The sequence below is a fragment of the Cornus florida genome, unplaced genomic scaffold (genome assembly GCF_030987335.1).
Source record: "Cornus florida cultivar Cherokee Brave unplaced genomic scaffold, ASM3098733v1 CherokeeBrave_3.0.0_Hap2_Chr04, whole genome shotgun sequence".
NCBI lineage: Eukaryota > Viridiplantae > Streptophyta > Magnoliopsida > Cornales > Cornaceae > Cornus > Cornus florida.
Genome location: NW_026775574.1, coordinates 106,460,342 through 106,483,041, shown reverse-complemented (window position 1 = coordinate 106,483,041; position 22,700 = coordinate 106,460,342). Strand labels below are relative to the sequence as shown.

Below are 22,700 nucleotides of genomic sequence, written 5' to 3'. Positions count from 1 at the left end.
TGATTTATCACTTGGACAAATGGTGTAATGGTGTAGTCATCACCTTCACCATCACTATCATTAACACTATCACTTGACTCTTTAATAGCTACTTTTCAAGTTGAGGTTTGACTGTCTTAATTATTGTATAGGCTTGATTTTGTATTATGAGAGACAGAGAGTATGGACCATGCAGATAATTTGCTACTTCTTAGGCTTGAAAAGTTATATGCTCTGAAGGACAAAATATATATATTTTATGTATAAAAAATGTCCGCTACTTCTTAGATAATTTGATACCGATAATTTGACACAAATGTGAAACTTCTAGACATATATTTTTTAAGTCTTTTGCATTAAAAATATAAAATTTTCACATAATAGAGCATAATTGGCAAAAAGTTTAGAATTTCTCTAGAAACAAGTATTAGGATAATTATTATGCACTCTCAACTCACAATTTATTGGCTATAATTAAAAAAGCAATTGACCCCCTTTTTTTAGATCACCACAATGAACTATGAGCAATTTTGTAACATACGTGCCTCTCCTCTGTTTAGTTGCCATCAACAAATAAGTGCATCATGCAAAAATCTTGTTTAAAGCCTTTTTTACATGAAAAGAGAAGTGATGGCCGGCGTGGTGTGGCCGGATGCACTCCAACTTCTCATTTTATTGGAGAGTTAATGGTAGTATCCACTTAGGGAAGTTGCTCGCTTTCCTTGCCCATTTCGAATTGGAAGAGTTATCCAAGAGGGTGGTAGACTTTATCCTTGAGCTTATCCTACCCCCTTAGGCTTTGGTCTCTATTGAGATTCGTTGTCGGTTCAAATATTCTGTATCAGTTGCCCTGCTCCCTAGCTTGTTTGACACACACATAAAACTTAGAGTGGCTTTATATTACACATGATTAACAAATTAGCTAAACAACAGCTATTATATTTCATTTAACTTATGATTTTTTAAACCGAGAGCTCTTTTTTTGCATAAGCCTTTTTTCCAAGAGCTCCTGGGCACTTTTTGTCCAAGAGCTCTTTTTTGCCAAGTTCTCTCTTTGACAGATCGGATTTTTGCAAAAACCTGATTTTTACTTTAAAACCCTAATTTGCAATCCTATCCAACCTATCATAAATGTACAAAGTGTCTTTACTCAACATACTTGTTCTAAAATGATGTTCTTATATAATCGCACATAGTTAGACTCAAAGATAAAGGAAAAATTACAACTCGATTGAAGTCGTTTTAACAATGAAATTAGCCAATACAAAAACATGCATCTTACAAAGAGCTATTTAGAAACATGATTAATATTTCAAAATCCAATCAATATGTTGAAAATGGTTTTATTTCTCAATCTTTCTGGTGCTACTTAATACATTTATGTGTGCATATAATACATTTAATAACACCATCTCAATTCATTCAAATGGAGTTTATTGCTTCTGCTTCACGATTGCCATTTAATACACAACACTAGTGACACATTATAGTAACACCTGCATAATGAGTACGCCTTATTCATACATTATAACGTCTTTCATCATGCTAATGAGGATACCGGAATGGCAATTAAGTGCAAATCATTCCTTCTCCTTACACTTATTAATCCAAATATTTCTGTCATGTCCAGTTCTTCTGGCTTGATTCCATTTGGGACACTCCAGTCGAAATGATACAGCAGCTGAGCAAGTGCTAGTTCAATGCTTGCCATACCAAATGAAATCCCAGGACATATCCTCCGACCTGCCCCAAATGGGAGATACTCAAAATTTGTCCCCTTATAACTCATGCAAGAATCAACGAACCTCTCTGGTCTGAAATAATCTCTGTCACCCCAATATTTAGGATCTGTGCTCATTTCCCACACATTGATCAACATTTTGGTTTTCTCCGGTATCTCATATCCGTTAATTTTACATCTTTCGATTGATTCTCTTGGTATTAGAGGGCCTGGAGGGTGTAATCTCAAAGTTTGTTTGATGATCGATTTCAAGTAATTTAGTCCATGAATATCTGTCTCATCAATAGTATTGCTCTTTCCTTTAAGGGCCTCTCGAACTTCAGCTTGTGCCTTCTTCATTATTCTTGGGTTTTTTACTATCTCTGACATTGCCCATACTATGGTTGTTGCAGAATTCTCACTCCCTGCTCCAAAAATGTCCTGAAATAAAAAATAAAATACATATATAATTAGTAATCTATATAGTAGGTAGAACTAGTTGAAGCTAAAATTCTAAATGTAAAACATAACAAAATGACAGCTTTTATGTTATCAGTTGTGAGGGAGAAGTTATCGCCACCCTTCTCTATGTTAAGAAACACATCAACCAAAACTTCCTCCACAGGTACGTCATTTATATTGGTTGTGGACATGTCTTTCCTTTTGGCTCTATGCTCATTCACAATGGTGTCGAGAATTTTGTCCATTTTCAGCTGCAACCTCTGCAAGGCAGGCTTCATTCCAGTAATGTAACCAAGGATTTTAACTGAAGGGAACAGATCAGGCAACCCAAAGCCTCCTCGCAAGCGTACTATTTCTTCAAACCAATTTACGAACAAGCCTTCATCACAGCGTGTGCAATTATGTTGTTCAACAGTGAGAATATCTTCCGACTGAGATTGATGGGAAGCCCCCGGGAAGATGAAATAAAATCTATTAGATTCTGTACTTCTTCTTCTCTAACGGATTTGAATGACTACACGCGTTTAGCACTTAAGAGTTCAGTGACACAAATCTTTCTGATTTGTCTCCAGTAATCATTATAGGGGGAGAAAACAATGCCTGAGCCATCATAGGATAAGACCTCTGCAATAAGAATTTGAGGCCTTTGTGCGTAGTTGAGTTCGTGCTGCTTCAGCACCTCTTGGGCTAATTGCGGTGAGGAAATGACTACAGCCGACACCTCACCGAGCTGGAGATGCATCAAGGGTCCATGTTTCTTGGCTAAGGCCGTCAAGGCATGGTGTGGAAGAGAACTGCCTAGGGCCAACTCATGCAAGTTACCGATAAGGGGTAGCTTCCATGGCCCTGGTGGCAGCTGCTTGGAGCCTTTAGATGTCTTTCAAGGTGTAACGACCCGAACCCGAGGGTTCAAATTGCTAACCGGTCCTTACCCGAACCCGAGGTCAACTAAAAGCACTATCGCACTTTCTTATATCAATACATAATATACGTGTCATCCTAGGCTTTATAATTAATAATAATAATAATATGATAATAATAATAATAAAATGAGATCATGGCTACAAAATATGTCAAATAGTCCACTAACCCATCAAAACCTATGGAGGAACGTCGTACGCTACCTCCTTCTCGTGACCTGAAAAATGTTAAAATGATGGGGTGAACATAAGTTCAGTAGGAAGTGTCTAAGACACACCTTTTATGACCCCGTGAATCCACATATAGAATAGAAAACAAGAGAACGGGATCATACTATACCGGGGATGTAAACCATAACCACAACATCCATTATAAACACAAATGTCATCCAAGTCACAAATACACCATGTATGTCAATGAAGTGCAATGCCATGCTCATGTCGCTCCCCATTTCCGAAACATTTCCTTTTCAACTTCCAAACCGTTAGTGTAATCCGACCTAAGGCACCTCAATGGCATCACAAGAGGAGGATTGACTAACTATCCATGACCACAAGGCACCTCCAAGGCGTCGCATCTGGCCTAGCTAGCTCAACCATACTCCCCTCTAGACTACACTAACACCACGGACCACTCGGCGCCTCCTAGGCGTCCGGTTTTCACGAACACTTTTCAAAACATTTTTCCAAAATCATTTCATTTGCTTTCAAAACATTTTTCCCATTTTCCTTTCCCAATGGACGCATGAATGCTTCATGCTCCTAATCGTGAATTCAACCATAGAATTTCACACATGCTTTGCAAATTAAATCTCTAAAATAGGTAATTTATGTTTCCCTTCAACATTATTTTAGCAAACCGAGCATACAAGGCATAATTCATTTCACATAAGCATGCTATTACACAATTCCATACAAGTCATGTGTTTACAATAAAGCAAGCTTTGTAGGAAATTTCTAATAATAAATAACATGTCTCTATATTGAAAATTTAGCAATTCCAACACAATAGGCATAGAAATTCACCACTTAAACATACTTTCTCATACAACATCAATTAATTCACATAAATTACATGCTTTAATTCGAAAGAAAAATTTTAGAAATATATATCATGCTTTCTAATCACAAAATTCATCACTTATAACACAATAGGCATGAAAACATCATCATTTAAATATATTTCTTCATCACATATCAAGTTAGCATGTAAATACGTCTCATATACAACACATAACAAAGTTTGCATGAAATATACACAATTTAATCATGTAATAATACAAATTATAAGGAATTGACTCACAAAATCCAAGAGGTTATGGATTAGAAACCCCTACCTCAAGAATTGCAAAACCCCCCAATTTTGTGCCCTAGATTTCGAAATTCCATAGTGTACCAAATGAAGAATTGCTTTGATCAAATCGTAGATCTCGATGTGCTTTTCATTTTGCCGCAAACGGCTCTTAAAAATACCAAAAAATTGAGGGAGAAATCTAGGATTGAGTCTTGTAAAAAAAAAAAAAAAAAAAAAGAAAAGAAAAGAAAAAAAAGAAAATAAGACGGGAAGGCAGTAAGCTATGGGAGAGAGAGAATGGTGAGCCCCAAATGTGGCCTCCTTGCCACTTATGTGTAAAGTGGTGGGTCCCACCACTTTTTACTTAAAACTTTTGTTTTCCACCACACATAAATACTTATGCACATAAATTACAAACATTACAATCTACCCTCCTTAAAAGATTTCGTCCTCGAAATCTACCCTCCTTAAAGAAGGAGACCCACAACCATACACCTTCCCGAGAAACACCTCACCAAACCGTAGAGCTAAGAACTCAACAACCTTGTTGCCTTTGACACCCGATGCCAATAGACAATCACACCCTGTCGTCAGAAAAACCCAATGCTCACCACCCTATGAGGGTACTCACAACATCACCCACAATATCATATACAAAACCTATTGGATTATGCACTCAACTTAAAACCAACACTGACACAAGGCTTCGGAGTCGAAAGAAAAACGGTCACAAGACCCCTAAACATGACAATATCCTATCTCAGTCCATCCTTTAAAGGACATACAAAATCCCAAACAAGGAACCCCATTCATTACACAATCAAGCTCAAACTCAATCTTCACGTCCCTATCAGACCAAACACTCGCCACTTAACACACAGTTACACCACCATATATCGGTACAAGCAACCATCAACCGCACCATCCATTCGATAATCATTATACTTAACAACCTTAAGATAACTAAATAATGAATCTCTCAACAATTATATAATAATGTGTCACAAATAAATAAAGCGTACTATCCTGTACCTAGGACTTAAATCCTCAAAACAAGATCTTCAATAATCAGTGACTGTACCACAAACTCTTTTATCGGACACTTGGTCTTACCTAGCACACCTTGTTACCTGAGACAACCACCTGAATCCACACTATCTCACCGACTCAACCAGCGATACCGTACTCTCACTATTCTTGGCAAACCAAAACAATCATGGACCTTTGACCCGACATCGTGCTAAAGAGGGATTGATTTAGGAGAAATGGTTGGCCAGGCCATTCTCATCCTCGATCTGGTCTCAACACAGATGTCATCCCTGTCCTCAGGTCTAAACCTCAAACACATCGCCACACAGTCCACAAAACAACCAAGAGATCCACTCACTATCCGCCCATCGTTCCACATAACCTAAACAACTATACAGTTGCATATCAACATGCTAAAAGCAACACGACAATCATTCCTCGACCACACAATCATAACAAGCTAAAAACAACATGACACCAAACATTACAATCGTCGACCAGCACTAAAGATCCCTAATTTCCTCATAACATCCACACTAGGTAAACAACTCATAACATTTCTCGATTCCATTCCTACCCCGTCAAAACACACAATGTGACTATCTCATGCCTGAAACCTCAAAACCAAGGTCAATCATTCCTACAGTTCTTCAACGGAATCTCATAATCACGCTTTAGCTTCAAAACATTCAAACAATACCAACACTTGTCCTCAAGACACTGCTAGAATCAATCACCTCTAAAAACATCCAAATACATGAGTCACATCACATCACCTAATTATCCTCAAGCTGCGATTCACGACAAATATCCTAGCTATCACCGCTAGCACAAAACATCAGAAACACAACACCTATTCAGCAACTCGTGCCTCAGATCCTACCAGTCAAAACCACTCTCAAAACAAACATTATAAAAACCGAAGACTTCACCAGGAGTGAATCGACCTCTTCAATTAGGACCTCTATCGATGAACTCCAACAGCGTAACAAGCCGCTCACAAATCCGTCCGCCCACGGATGCGCACAACTCCTAGATGGAGTACAAGTCTCACGACAAACGACGCCCTTGCTTGAACTAGACTAACAAGAGACTGACGACTCGTACCTGAATTCACCCGAAAACTTGTCACACGCTACTCATCGATCGTCCAACCGTGGACACCTAATCTCACCTGAGATGAAAATAACTCCTTACCCACAAGGAGAAGAACCAACTGGAAACACATACAGGACTACGACCTCAAATCTAGCGACCCCGCCACAAACAAACCATCATACACTATGAACACCGAAACCTCGCACACTCTATATCATGATACGCATGCTAACCAACACCAATCAAATAAAAGCACCAACACTTACGGCACACCAACACTAGAAATAATCTCTACCCATCAGACACAACATCCCGTTTCATCCGAAAACCGTCACCCCCAAATGACAACCTCCATACTATAAAACAACACTTTTACCACCCATTCCACTTTTATCCTTCAAGGCAACACTCCCTTAAACACCGTACACACAAGATTCGTGAACTCAGTTATAGTAACTTACTGACTCGTCAAAAGAAAAGGTGTCTATCTAGTAACATCAGCCTTACTAGTTCTAAAGACTAAGACGTCCACCATCGCCTCAACTGGCATACAATCCCATCACATTTCTGACAGCACACAACAAACAACCCTCAATCCCTAAGTCATATTCGGATCACACCTTAAACCATTCTGCTCCTCAACATTAAACATCACACTACAACACCATAACACCTTCATCACCACTCATTCTAACCACACTTCTATCCTATCATCCCACCAGACCATCAAGCCACTACTAAAGGATCTTTCCTAGAATATCCTTAAGACAATATCATCGTAACAAAAAAATAAGCATTGCTCTCGATACTCCCCATAATGATCATTGCATACAATTAGAAAAGATCCTCCATACGACAATGTTATGCCGACAAACCCTCAAAACAAAATGAGTACAAATCTCAAAATGCTCAAAACCCAATTATCACCTCAATATCATCAACGATGCCATCAATCATTAACGCTTAACCGACAACACCAAACCATTCTTTCTAAGCGATCTAGGCATCCAAACAAGAAAACTTCATACCCTAAGTTCAACATCATTACTTTTCCTCATTCCAGTTCTTTAAAACATCCTTGGCCTCGACAAAAATCAAATGGGGCTACCAACTAACTTATAAAATTAACTCGTCCTAATCACTCCAATCATTAGTCTATCTCTTCGAATCCTCAAACAATAAGCACTATTCCTGATACTCGACACAATCTAAAAGACAACCCTAATCCGCAACTTTCAAATTCTAAAACACAATTCATTTGACAACATAATACTCACCAACTGTCACTTCATCCGCAAACAACCAAACACTTCAATGACCCCATACTACCTACCTTATTATGCAATCTTGCACTACACAACTAAAACTAACCACTATATACCACCTCAAGACTCTCTAGACAGCTGCGTCAACCTAGAACCCCGCTCATTAACTGAGCTATAAAACCGACTCACCGAGAGTCGATTACCCATAGCACACTCCTGTAGCTTTCCGAAATGGGAATCACCCTCGACTAACCAGTCTCTAAGACATACTCTTATATGACCACGAAATGATCCATATCCCGCAACCGGTCCTACGTCACCCTAGACCTACAGAGTCCAACAAGTCCCCTTAACAATCAAAACCAACATGTTTCTTAGACCGTACCAAAATACCAGAAATATACGTCTACAACCCATAGACTACACCCGTGACTCAAGCAACCTTTGCCACACCCACCTCAAACCGGTTCAAAAAGAACCTCTGCACCAAACCGTGACCCAAGTCACAAACACTAACCCCTTAAGGTAAAACCTTTCTCCCATAAAACCTTCACTCGCACACCTGACCCCCACGGTCACAAGAAACTATACACCGATGCATAAAATTCACATACAACACAGCCACCGTGCCATGAAATACAAACCAATTCTGAAGTCGTGCTCTAAGCACCGCACAAATGCAACAAGAAAATCAAAATGACTACACACCAAATAGCTCAATTCACGAGCTAAAAACCAAACAATTCATTCAATAAGAACTGGTACCCAAACAACCCTGGAGCAACCGAGCTCCTCGCTTACTCAAGTCAAAACTCACATAACCATCAATGCCGTGACAAGTACTCTACCGTATTAGCAACCACCCCAATGCTCAATCGCATAAACAATATGAATATATATATATATATATATATATATATATATATATATATATATATATATATACAAAATGAATGAAACCCACAATGCTACACAAAACATGTTTGCATATACCATGTTCATTACTTGTCACATTAGCATTTAATTTAGAACTGCACACACTGTACCTACCACTTTTTGTCACTATACTTCTCATACACAATCAACATGCTTTTCTTTTCTTTCATATTTCATTTACATGGTCAGATCATCTAACTATTCCTTGTACATGGCCATGTAACATAAACTTTAGCATATAAACATATAAACGTGTAAACACATAGCAAGAAAGCATGTCTTTCAAAACCGTAAGCACATAAACATGTAAACAAGTAGACAAGTAAACATGTTTTTCAAATAACAAAACACATTAGCAAATAGTCACATAAATAATGCAAATGACTTCCCATACAACCCTAGGTAGGCCTCTACCCATCGTCCTAATGGTATTCGAACCATTACTCTGATACCAAATTTGTAACGACCTAAATCCGAGGGTTCGAATCGCTGACCGGGTCCTTACCCGAACCCGGGATCAACTAAGAGCACTATCGCACTTTCTTATATCAATACATAATATACGTGTCATCCCAGGCTTTATAATAAACAATAATAATAATATGATAATAATAATAATAATAAAATGAGATCATGGCGACAAAATATGTCAAACAGTCCACTAACCCATCAAAACCTGTGGAGGAACGTCGTCCGCTACCTCCTTCTTGTGACCTGAAAAATGTTAAAATAATGGGGTGAGCATAAGCTCAGTAGGAAGTGTCTAAGACACACCTCTCATGACCTCGTGAATCCACGTATAGAATAAAAAACAAGATAACGGGATTATACTATGTTGGGGATGTAAACCATAACCACAATATCCATTATAAACACAAATTTCATCCAAGTCACAAATACACCATGTATGCCAATGAAATGCAATGCCATGCTCATGTCGCTCCCCATTTTCGAAACATTTTCATTTCAACTTCCAAACCGTTAGTGTAATCCGACCCAAGGCACCTCCATGGCATCACGAGAGGAGGATTGGCTAACTATCCATGACCACAAGGCACCTCCAAGGCGTCGCATCCGGCCTAGCTAGCTCAACCATACTCCCCTTTAGACTACACTAATACCACGGACCACTAGGCGCCTCCTAGGCGTTCGATTTTCGTAAACACTTTTCAAAACATTTTTCCAAAATCATTTCATTTTCTTTCAAAACATTTTTCCCATTTTCCTTTCCCAATGGATGCATGAATGCTTCATGCTCCTAATCGTGAATTCAACCATAAAATTTCACACATGCTTTGCAAATTAAATCTCTAAAATAGGTAATTCATGTTTCCCTTTAACATTATTTTAGCAAACCGAGCATACAAAGCAAAATTCATTTCACATAAGTATGCTATTACACAATTCCATACAAGTCATGTGTTTACAATATAGCAAGCTTTGTAGGAAATTTCTAATAATAACTAACATGTCTCTATATTGATAATTTAGCAATTCCAACACAATAGGCATAGAAATTCACCACTTAAACATACTTTCTCATACAACATCAATTAATTCACATAAATTACATGCTTTAATTCAAAAGAAAAATTTTAGAAATATATTTCATGCTTTCTAATCACAAAATTCATCATTTATAATACAATAGGCATGAAAACATAATCATTTAAACATATTTCTTTATCACATATCAACTTAGCATGTAAATACGTCTCATATACAACACATAGCAAAGTTTGCACGAAATATATACAATTTAAACATGTAATAATACATATTATAAGGAATTGACTCACAAAATCCAAGAGGTTATGGATTAGAAACCCCTACCTCAAGAATTGCAAAAACCCCTAATTTTGTGCCCTAGATTTTGAAATTCCATAGTGTACCAAATGAAGAATTGCTCCGATCAAATCATAGATCTCAACGTGCTTTTCGTTTTGCTGCAAACGGTTCCTAATAATACCAAAAAATTGAGGGAGAAATCTAGGATTGAATCTTGTAAAAAAAAAAAAACAGAAAAAGAAAAAAAAAAAAAAAAAAAGAAGAAGAATGAGAGGGGAAGGCAGTAAGCTACGGGAGAGAGAGAATGGTAAGCCCCAAATGTGGCCTCCTTGCCACTTATATGTAAAGTGGTGGGTCCCACCACTTTTTACTTAAAACTTTTCTTTTCCATCACACACAAATACACATGCACATAAATTACAAACATTACACAAGGTTTCAGAATCAATAACAAAGAAAGATGGAAAGTTAGGAAAAGCTGGAGCATCGTGGTTACTAAACTGCAAAGGTAGTCTTGTTTGGGTTGAGTGGTAAAACTTTTTTTATAGTAGGAGTGAAGCAGTGTACTGCCTGATATATGCACAATAAATTAAGTCAAAAGTTTGATTTCAATTATGATTAATAATACATATCTCAGTATCATTATCTACTAAAACAAATAACTTGAATATCAATCACTATCAGTATCATTATCATTATCAGTTGGGTTCATATAATTTGTAATTTGTTAATTATAATTTGTAATTTGTTAATTTAGACAGAAAAAAATTATATAAAACGACTTGTAATAAAATCTATCCATATGTTGGTGGTAGTAAATATGTTTATTAGTTGTTTAGCACTAAGATTTTTTTCAATCTCTAATTTCATTATTCTAGTTCCATTATTAGTTAATTGGCTTGTACTTTTTAATAGACACATTTAACAATATAAATAAAAATAAAAATGATGACAACTCACAAGCAAAGTATATAATTTTATGATAACAAAAATTAATAAAAACCCAAACAAACTATCAACAGAATTCTGCATTGTCAATTCAGAAGAGAACTTATCAAAAGGGACAAATATCAACTGAACCATTGCTGAACAAATTTAAACCTTTCAATGAATTGGTGGCAGCTGCCATACTATCAGAAAGTGTTTAGCATAAGAATTCAAAGGTGTTTCATTAGGTGATGCCCCAGCCTCAATCTAATTGATCACAATTTTAACATTTTGCTGAACAATTATATTGTGCATAGAGATGTCAACAGGACTTGTATGGTACAGAGCATCCGTAACCCAATTTCATTCCATAACAGAAAATGGCAAGTTAATCTCCAAGACTAAACAAGTACTGCAAAACAGTTATTTGTAGTGCTAAAATCTTGAAATACTCCTTTTTAGTTTATATTTATGACTCCGCCTTGTAGAATTATTTCTCAATCACATATGATGGTCAATCTCTGTAACGCCCCAAAAGGATACCAAAATAATAATAATAAAAATATAAAATTTCGGCATGATTTTCGCAGAAAAAGTCTCTTTACAACCTGTTAAAATACAAAAAAAGATTCAATGGTCTCAGTGGGTCTTAAAAATAACCTATCATGTCACAACGCACAATATAATTATTATATCACATTCCCTAGATGATTACATACATATCAAAAATCCCCTTCCTCTATCTCATCCAAACAAAGAGTACACCTTAGTTACATCAAGTTACAATCCATAAAATGTAGTTAGAATTTAAAAATCTATAGGTTACAACATTGTACCAATTAAACTAAAGTTTCACAAAATGGTTAAGTGTATATTTACAAAATATTAAGGTTCTAATACAAAAGATAGCAAAATAAAATGAGTCTCCAAGCTCGTCTAAACCTGTGGTGGAATGTCGTCCGCCACCTCTTTTTCGTGTCCTGAAAAAATGTTAAAAATAATGAGGTGAGCATAAGCTCAGTAGGAAGTGTCTAAAACACACTTCTTATGACCCCTTGAATAATCCACATAAGGAAGAGGTAAAAAGAAATGGGTCATATCATGAGGAATACATATTCTCAACCACAACAACAAATATATAGCAAATGTCAACCAATCACAGATTTACTAAAATGCCATGAAGTGCAATGTTGTGCATATGTCGCTCCCCAATTCCGAAACAATTCTGTTTCAACTATGAAACCGTTAGTGTCATCCGACTCAAGGCACCTCCAAGGCATCACGAATGGAGGTTTGTGTAACGACCCTAGCTGATGCCAAAATTTTAAAAAAAAATCGGCAGAACCTCCCCTAAAAATGGGCTTTCAACAACCTGCCCCAATACACAAAACACATAAAATCATCCAACATCCCATTCATCCGTTCATTATACCTCAACATAGTTCCTCTCATGGTGGAACATCCACACACTAATTAATCTAAATTAACATAATTACAGTCCCAAGATACATGGTTAAGATTTAAAGTCCCTGTCTTACAACAATACTTGATACAATTGCATGGAAACATATACCATAATTCCATTAGTTTCATTTACATCAAACAAAAGATAAGCTCGTTCTTAAGTTACAAGGCCATGAATACTAACTTAGTTATATCCCTACAACTATGAATATACATAAAACGGTCAAAATACAAAATAGTAAACAACCTTCTAACAACTTTCAAGCTTGAGGTGGATTGTCGTCCACCGGTTCATTTCCAAGACCTGAAAAAAATAATATAGGGTGAGCATAAAGCTCAGTAGGTGACACTTAAGACACAATTCTTGTATCCTTGTGAATCCAAACAAAGCATAGGCCAATGGGAAATAGGGATCATGCAATATAGGGAATTAAAACAAATATGCACGTCAATTCCAATTATAAACCATGCAGTGTAATGAAATGCAATGCATGCTAATGTCACTCCCCATTTTCATTCACAAAACCATCACTTTCAAATGTTAATACAACCCGCCCTTTGGTAACCTCGCCGCGACACGAGAGGAGGATTGGCTATCGTCCCTAGACCTTTGGTAACCCCACAACGTCATCGAGGGGCCCGAATAGGTCAACCACGCTAGGGCGACTCCCTAGTTCTCTCTAGGCTATATTAACCTCTGGCTCGTTGGTAACCCCGCAGCGACCGGGTTTATCAAAACTATTTGACAAAACTCTTCTTCCAAAATTTCCCCCATTTTCATTTCAAGACAAATTCTCCCATTTCATGCATCCCAATGACATCTGCATGGATGTATATATAATCTCAATATTATGACAATGGGAAATTTGGCACAATCTAAATAAACATGTTCTCATTTGTCATTTTTAGCATGTTTACACATAGTGGGCATGCTAAAACAACATCTAAACATATTTTACACATGAAACAAGTCATAATCAAGCTCTTGAAAATTCTCTAGACATCATTCATACAATCATAGATACAATTAACTCCCAATTAAACATGTTTGACACAACAAGGAGGTGTTATTCACAATAAAACAAGAAAGGAGTGGATTAAGATGCCCCTACCTCAAAATGAGTAAAATCCCTAGAAATGAGTTCTTAAATTCAAGCTCCCAAAGAGGACCAAAAGCTGGAATTTCTGGTACTAGCACGTAGATCTCGTCGTGCTCGTCGTTTTGCCTCAAACGGCTCTCAAATCTACCAAGGATTGAGAGAGCAATCAAGATTTGAAGTTGTAAAAGAAAAAAGAAAATAAAGAGGAACAGAGAGGCTGCGGGAGAGAAGAAAACAGAGAACAAGAAAAAATGAAAAAAAAAAAAAAAAAAACGTGGTCTTGTGACCACTTTACAAAAGCTGTGGGTCCCACCTTCTTTTTTTTTTTCTCTTTTTCTTTATAACTTACAGACATTACATTCTCCCCAACTTTAAAAGATTTCGTCTCCGAAATCAAGACATACCTGGAGAAGAAAACAACTCTGGATACTTGGAGTGAACCTCTTGTTCGAGCTCCCAAGTAGCCTCCTCGACTCCATGGTGTCTCCAAAGGACTTTCACCATTGGTATCGTCTTGTTCCTCAACACCTTTTGTTGTGTGTCAAGAATCTGCATTGGTCCTTCCTCGTAGGAAACATCCTCATCAATGTCTACATCAACCCAACTCAAAATGTGATATGGATCTGGCTCGTACTTCCGTAACATCGATACATGGAAAACATTGTGGACCCTATCCAACTGTGGTGGCAAAACAAGTCTGTAGGCAACCTCTCCTACACGGTCCAAAATCTCAAATGGTCCAATGAATCGTGGCGACAACTTGCCACTTTTCCCGAATCTCATCAATCCCTTCCGTGGAGAAACTCGAAGAAAAACGTGGTCTCCTACCTCAAAGGATAACGACCGTCTCCGCTTATCCGCATAACTCTTTTGTCGGCTCTGATCTGTAAATAACCTCTGTCTTATCAACTTAATCTTCTCAGTAGTCTCGAGTACAATGTCAGGTCTTAAGGCGGCTGTCTCGCCAACCTCAGTCCAATAAATAGGAGACCTACAAGGTCTACCATATAACACCTCAAATGGAGCCATCTGAATGCTCGCCTGATAACTTTTGTTGTAGGCAAATTCAATAAGTGGAAGGTGATCCTCCCAACTACCACCCAAGTCAAGCACACATGCCCGGAGCATATCCTCCAAAATCTGGATAGTACGCTTCGACTGACCGTCAGTCTGTGGATGAAATGCCGTACTCAGATGCAACGCTGAGCCAAACTCTGCTTGAAGTCCTTCCCAGAACTTCGAAGTGAACTTAGCATCCCTATCTGACACAATGGTTACTGGAACTCTGTGTAACCTTACAATCTCTTTCACATAAAGAACACCAAGCTTCTCTGCATCATCTATTGCCTTAATAGGCAAAAAGTGAGCCGTCTTAGTCAATCTGTCAATGATGACCCATATGGACTCATTGCCCCTTCGTGACCTTAGAAGACCTGTCACAAAATCCATAGCAATATGCTCCCATTTCCACTGCGCTACAGGCAATGGTTGCAATAAACCAGCTGGTTTTTGATGCTCGGCCTTCACCTGCTGACAGGTGAGGCATCTAGCCACAAACTGTGCAACATCTTTTTTCATCCCGTTCTACCAATACTGACGTCTCAAATTGTGATACATCTTGGTACCACCTGGATGAATTGCAAAACGGGAAGTGTGAAACTCCTATAAGACGTCCTCACGACAAATCGTAGGAACCACTAACAAACCCCTGAACCGTAGACCCCCATCTGTATACAAGGCCCAATCTTTCACTGTCTCACCACTAGAGATCAAAGCGTGAATGGCATCTAAATCCGGGTCCTGTCTTTGTGACTCAATCACTCGTACAACAAGAGTAGGCTGAGCCATAAGACTAAACAAGAATGCCGGCTCGCTGTCAACATCGTCATCAAAATAATACAATCCCATCTCTGCCAAATCCTTAAGCATCTTCCACTTCCGAATAGCCAGACATGCCAAAGTTCCACGAGATTTTCGGCTTAAGGCATCTGCTACCACATTTGCCTTGCCCGGATGATACTGCAAGTCAAAATTATAATCTTCTAAGAATTCAACCCATCTTCTCTGTCTATTGTTCAAGTCTTTTTGGGAGAAAAGGTACTTGAGACTTTTATGATCCGAGTACACCTCTAATCTCTCACCATACAAGTAGTGTCTCCAACACTTCAAAGCAAATACAACTGCCGCCAACTCCAAATCATGAGTAGGGTAATTGTACTCGTGAGTCTTCAACTGTCGAGACCTATAAGCCACTACTCTACCATCCTGCATCAACACACACCCTAAACCATCATGTGAAGCATCACAATAAATCACATAACCCAAGCCATGCTCAGGTATCACCAACACTGGAGCCATAGTCAATCTTGTCTTCAATTCCTGGAAAGATGACTCACAGGCTTCATTCCATGCAAACTTAATCTTCCGGGTTAAACGGGTCATAGACGCTGCTAAACGAGAGAAATCTTTCACAAATCTCCGGTAGTAACCCGCTAGACCAAGAAAACTACGGATCTCAAACACATTCTTGGGTTGCTCCCAATTTAAAACAGCTTCAATCTTTGATAGATCAACTGACACTCCACCTTCTGAAACAACATGTCCCAAAAACTTCACCTCTTGTAGCCAAAATTCACATTTCTCATATTTGGCATACAGTTGGTGCTCCCGCAAAATTTGTAAAACAATACTTAAATGGATCTCGTGTTCCTCCCGAGATCGTGAATACACAAGAATGTCATCCACGAAAACTACCACAAACTGGTCCAAGTAATCATGAAAGACGCGGTTCATTAAGTCTATGAATGCCGCTGGAGCATTAGTCAAGCCAAAAGGCATAACAAGGAACTCATAGTGTCCATACCGTGTACGGAATGCTGTCTTCGAGATATCCTCATCCATAACCCGCAACTGATAATAGCCAGACCTCAAGTCAATCTTGGAGAAACAACTGGCTCCCCTCAACTGATCAAATAAATCATCTATCCTTGGCAAAGGATACTTATTCTTGATGGTGGCACGATTCAACTTCCGATAATCGATGCACAACCTCAAAGAACCATCTTTCTTCTTAGCAAACAAGATCGGTGCGCCCTATGGTGACACACTCGGTCAGATGAAACCTTTCATCCTTAAATCATCAAGCTGTCTTTTTAATTCCTCCAATTCAACTGGTGCCATACGATATGGTGCCATAGAAATCGGCGCGATACCTGGCATTAACTCAATAGAGAACTCCATTTCTCGGTGTGGAGGCAATTATGTCAAATCCTCCGGAAACACATCCAGAAAATCACGAACAACTGCAGGATAATATTCTTCCACAACATCATCCTCTTCGGCTATAAGGCTAGCCAAAAAGTAATCACCACGACTCTGTCCACGAATTCCATAAAACGATGAAATGTGGGAACCACTCCGATCTCCCACGAAAAAGAAACAGTCTCCCTCGGGAGTACAAACTGTAACCCTTCCTCATCGTGGCATGAAAGGAAGCTAACTAATCCATCCCGAGAATGACATCAAGGCTAGTCATCTCCAGGAGGATAAGGTCAAACACAAAATGTAATACCCCTAGTTTTGAAAGGGATATAATCGGAATTTTATTATTTATTTTATTGTTTTCAGTATTTATTTTATTATTTTTAAGTGCTTATGTGGGTATGTGTGGAATTTGAATGACGTGTTGTTTGAATTGATTTGTGGATTTAATTTAATTATATGCTTAATTTTTATTTAATTTTTTTAATTGGTATTTTTAATTAGATTAAATATGTATTTTATTTTTGGTTTAAAAGGATGGGCTTGGACAGTAGCGATGGACCAACCGGTTGGGTCTCATGGACTACTCGGATAGGAGAGTAACGGGTACAGTTAATATCCATGGATGATTATACATATATTTTTTGGTAAATGTGTATATAAGGTATATTAAATTAATAGGATTTTAGGGTTGTATATAACCATGAAATCTGTAGCCGACTTATATATTATTTATTTTATATTTTGTTTTATTTTCTTTTGTTTTTAGTTTCCTCCTAGAATTAAAATTAGGTTTTCCAATACACCTATAAATATATTGTGTTACGGCTGGTTAGGGTTGAAAAATAAAACACAGATCTTATTCACGTTCTGGGATATTAAGAGGAAACAGAGAGAGGTTTTTGAGAGAAACAGAACAAGTTGTGAGGTTTTCCGGCTGGGGCTTCAAGGTCCGACCTAGGAGAAAGGAAGAGCAGAAGTAAGGGGAGGCTAGACAGTAACTCAGTATTGCTGGAACAGTGGACACGATGCCGGAATTTCATAACTGAAATCACAGGTAAGTTCTTTCCTTTCTCTCTCCCGTTGCCTGTGTTCTGTGCATCCTTAGACTGTCTCTAGGGTTTTAATTGATCATTAATTAAATTATACATGCTTGTTATATGCTAAATTAGATGTCTGTATGTGTGGAATTATTCTGTTAAAGTTCTTATGCCTCTGGTTTATAGTTTGGAGTGGAAGCATGCTTAATCGGTTAAGGTTTTAAACACTGTAATTGAATTGGACTATTATGAACAAGTCATGGGGATGATATTGGGTGTAAATAGGATTCTTAAACTCAGTATTAAAGATGAACCGAAGGTAGGGAATAGCCGGAGACGAAGCTAATAATCAAAACGGAGCAACAGAGCAAGAAAAGTGAGCGGAGAAGGCTCTCAGAGAGGGAGAGCTGGCTCTGGGAGCAAAGAGCCGGCTCCAAGGGTTGTGGGAGCCAGCTCTAGGAAGGTTAGAGTCTGCTCCAATTATTTGGAGAAGGCTCTGTGGTCCTTTAGGTGTTCTGAAGCAGTTTGGGGCTTGTTTGGTTCAACTGTGGGTTTCAGAACTGTGTTTAGGCTACTGAGATGGTTTTAAACACTAAACCATGGAATGTTAATACCCTAGGATGTATAAAATTATTTATATGCTAAGGTTTTAAACTGTAGGAAAAATCTAGGGAAAGTCACAACAGTTTACGGACTTGACGGACTGGAAGGATTTAATGGTGCAAACGGTGTCTAGAAATTAAAAAGGGATATAACATGGATTCTAATCATTGTACCATGCTACATTAGAGCCACACTTGATAAATTAATATCTCTGAACTCATGGATTTAACTGTAGGAATGTATACAGCAGTGCAGGTTGTTAACGGAGGGAAGAGGTTAATTTGCTTAATTTAGTTTTAGCAATTTAATAGAGTATGTATATATTTATAAATTTGGTTGTAGGTGCATGCTAGGATCATTTAATTAACAAGTGTGATCTATGCATATCCTAGATGTTAGTTGTTGAAATATATAGTATTTCCTTGCAATACATGGATTTGAGTTAGGGATTTTAATTGTTGTAACATTAAACACTACTCTGTAATTATTTGGATTATGGTTTTTAAACTGGATCATGTTTTGGATGTTAATTGTTGAAATTTGATATATTATTCTACAATTAATTGGAGTATGGTTTTGAACCTTAATTGCTGAAATATTATATAAATTATTCCGCAGTTAATCTGGATTGTGGTTTTGGATATTAAAATTGTTGTACTTTTATTCATAGTCTGTAATTTACATAGTTTTGGATTTAAATTGCTGAAATACTCTTCTGCAATTATTTGGAATGGTTATGGACTGTAAATTGCTAAAATATTATTTAATTGTTGTAATTTACATGGATATGGAGGATTGTATGCACCGGTATGGGACGGTGACATACTTGGTATGGTTTAGCTCAAAACGCTAATTCTTACCTTATGGATTTTAATTGGTGAACAGTTTTACCTGTTCAACCAATTATATGGATTTTGTGGATTGTATACACCTGTATGGAACGGTGGCATACTAGGGACAGACTGTTTCAAAATACTCAGTCCTACCAATTTTGGAATAAGGGTACGGGTTGTTAAATAAAATCCTCCTTATATATATGAGTCGGTGCGGTTGAATACGCCGAACGACTTACTGGATTTCTTATGGATGAATGTGAACGGATTTTATATATATTGTTATGGTACCGTGACATGAGCTTGAGTCTTATAGTCAACGGTTAGGGAGCGTATATGCAGTAAGATGCGTAGCTAACTATGTTGGTTGAGATATACCCTTTTAGGCTTAGGTAGTCATGCACACTCAGGTGCGTATTGCATGTTGCCTTCTATTCAGGTTGAGACCCTCAGCATAGTTTAGTGAGAGTCCTGTAGTGTGAATATATATATTTATCTATTACGGACTATATAGATATGGTTGGGACATCTAGGATGTATCTGCGTATCGGGTCTCTATTTGGATTGTAGTTAGGATAAAACTTGTTTGTGGGCCTGACCCACTATTATTTTTCAGGTAACGGACGGTTCCAAGTCTTAGAGCTTGTTCGTGCTGAGCAGAGACGACTACTCATTCTACCGACGATGTAGGAGGTTCTTCATGGTTTAGCAGTGGACTTCTTTTTAGTTGTTCGCTTCCCAGTATTGGTTTTGATTAGGGGTCCACCAGATGGATTCCCGAGTTGTATTAGAATTGGAAAAGTTAGATGTATCAGACTAGTTCTTGTTTATAAAATTTATTCTGAAGTTTTCAATAAAGGATTTTCATTTAGTTTCTTTCCAGCGAATTTTATTTACTCATGTTTATCTTAATTATATTCTGTGTTCGATTATTGCTAATTGGTTTGATATCCTTGGGTAATCGGGCGTGGGCCTGGCCAACCCGCATCCGGGAATCCGGGGGTATCACACAAAAGTCTGCCCGGCTATCACAATGGAACAGTCCCTCACGACTCAGCTCAAAGACACTGAAACTCCAACTGGCGTATCAACACACAACGCCTGATCCATAAAACTGACCTCTAACCCCGATGCAAGTGCAAATGATGATGAAATGAAAGAATAAGATGCACCGGAATCAAACAAAACATGGGCCCAAGAACCAAACACTGGAAATATACCTCGGAGAACTGAAGATCCAGGAGATGCATCAGTCGGTGCAAGGGCAAAGACACGCCCCTGCGATGCCTGTGCCTGTGAACTACTAATCTGAACACCAGACTGTTGTGCCGACACAGTAGGAGTATCCCTCCTAGCTGGTCGTGAACCCTGAGAAGACAAGGCAGGCTGTGGTGGTGGCGGTGGTCTGAAACCTGATTGAACTGTAGCCGACTGTGACAGCCTCTGCTGTGACCTTCTGCCACTAATGGTGCCTGCTCCCTGACTCGGACAGTCCTGAATCAAAAGGCCCTGCTGGCCACACACATAACAAGCCTTCGGAGCTAAAGAAACTGAAGTCAACCTCATAGGACAACTGGACTTGTAATGCCCAGGCTACTGACATTGATAATAAACACCTCTACCCTTGTCAGATCCAACTGGCATAGGAGTGGTAGGAACAGATCGTGTAGATTGTTACCCTTGAAACTGAAATGAACCACCCTTGTTCTTCTTCCAAGAAGATCCTTCTGAGGATGGCCCTGCACCCCTCTTCTGCTTCCACTGTTCCCTTCTCGCATCCTTATCTCTGTTATCCGCTTCTAACATTAAAGCCCTTTCCACTGCTTCAGAATATACCTTGATGAACTGTGCCATGATCAACGGCCTCATCTGATCATTAAGACCAGAAATAAACTTCCGAGTCTTGTTAACTTCATCTTTCACCATTTTTGGAGCAAAGCGAGAAAGTGAAGTGAACTTGTTTTCATATTCTGCCACTGACATACTCCATTGGACAAGGTTATGAAACTGGTCTTGTAACTCCTATCTTTTGGAAAGCGGAAAGTACTTTTTATAAAATAATTCCTTAAACTTGTCCCAACTCATCTCCTCCACCTTGTACCGGCTCGTAACCGACTTTCACCATAATTTGGCATCCTTAGCAAACTTATAAGTAGCTAGGATGATCTTCAAATGATCCTCCGTCACATCCATTGAAATCAATTGAGTTTCAACTTGCTCCATGTAGTCATCCGATATCATTGGATCTGCACCGCCCTCAAACATAACCGGTATCAGCTGAGAAAACCCCTTAATAATCTTGAGACGCTTCTGAGCTGGCGTCTCCTCAACTTGAACTGTAGGTTGTAGTGCCGACTGCGACTGAGCAGCAATCGTTGCCCTCATGACATTTTGCAACAAACGATTCAACTCCAGTGCCACAGAACCTTCACCCACTTCTACAGGTGCTTCAACATTATCCCTCATTGTGGGGACAACTCTCGGGGGAATCAAGTCCCTAAGAAGTGTGTCCTCATCATTTAGCTCCTCCGGATTGGAGCTGGAGCTCTCGCCAACATCACCTCTAGTCGGTCTAAGGCCAACTTCCCTGATTTCCTCACTCCGTGACATCGTTCTATAAAACAAAGGAAACAATTCAATAACGATAACACTAAGGTCCAATCGTGAATAACCCAACGCAAAAAGATACTGTACAAACATTTAGCATGTAATACTATGCAATGAACACATTAATATAGGCATATAAGCACATAAGCACGTAAGCAAGTAAACAGTTAAGCATGCTTTTTCAAATAGCAAAACACTTTTCCAAACAAGGAAATAACAATGCAAATGACTTCCCAGATAACCTTAGGTAAGCTTCTACCCGTCGTCCTAATGGTATTCGAACCATCGCTCTGATACCAAATTTGTAACGACCCTAGCTGATGCCAAAATTTTAAAAAAATTCGGCAGAACCTCCCCTAAAAATGGGCTTTTAA

At 38.4% G+C, this 22,700-nt stretch overlaps 1 protein-coding gene across 1 annotated transcript; it reads right to left on the bottom strand.

Annotated features, from left to right (window-relative positions):
- Positions 1–1,519: 1,519 nt before the first annotated feature.
- LOC132305526 (desmethyl-deoxy-podophyllotoxin synthase-like) lies at positions 1,520–21,645 on the bottom strand. Its single transcript, XM_059803159.1, has 5 exons — positions 21,398–21,645; positions 21,132–21,213; positions 20,940–21,039; positions 2,231–2,540; positions 1,520–2,141 (listed from the first exon to the last, which is right to left on the bottom strand). Exons 1-5 carry the CDS (start codon positions 21,643–21,645, stop codon positions 1,520–1,522), a joined length of 1,362 nt encoding a protein of 453 aa, XP_059659142.1.
- Positions 21,646–22,700: the final 1,055 nt, after the last annotated feature.

Excerpts from the sequence above, each read along its gene's own strand:
- LOC132305526 (XM_059803159.1), bottom strand. The coding sequence starts at position 21,645 with ATGGTGAAAGATGAAGTTAACAAGACTCGGAAGTTTATTTCTGGTCTT. Across the intron at positions 2,541-20,939 it reads TGGATCTTCAGTTCTCCGAG|GCTTGTTCGTAAATTGGTTT; the intron begins GTATATTTCCAG and ends GCTGTGATGAAG. Across the intron at positions 2,142-2,230 it reads AACATAAAAGCTGTCATTTT|GGACATTTTTGGAGCAGGGA; the intron begins GTTATGTTTTAC and ends TTTTTTATTTCA.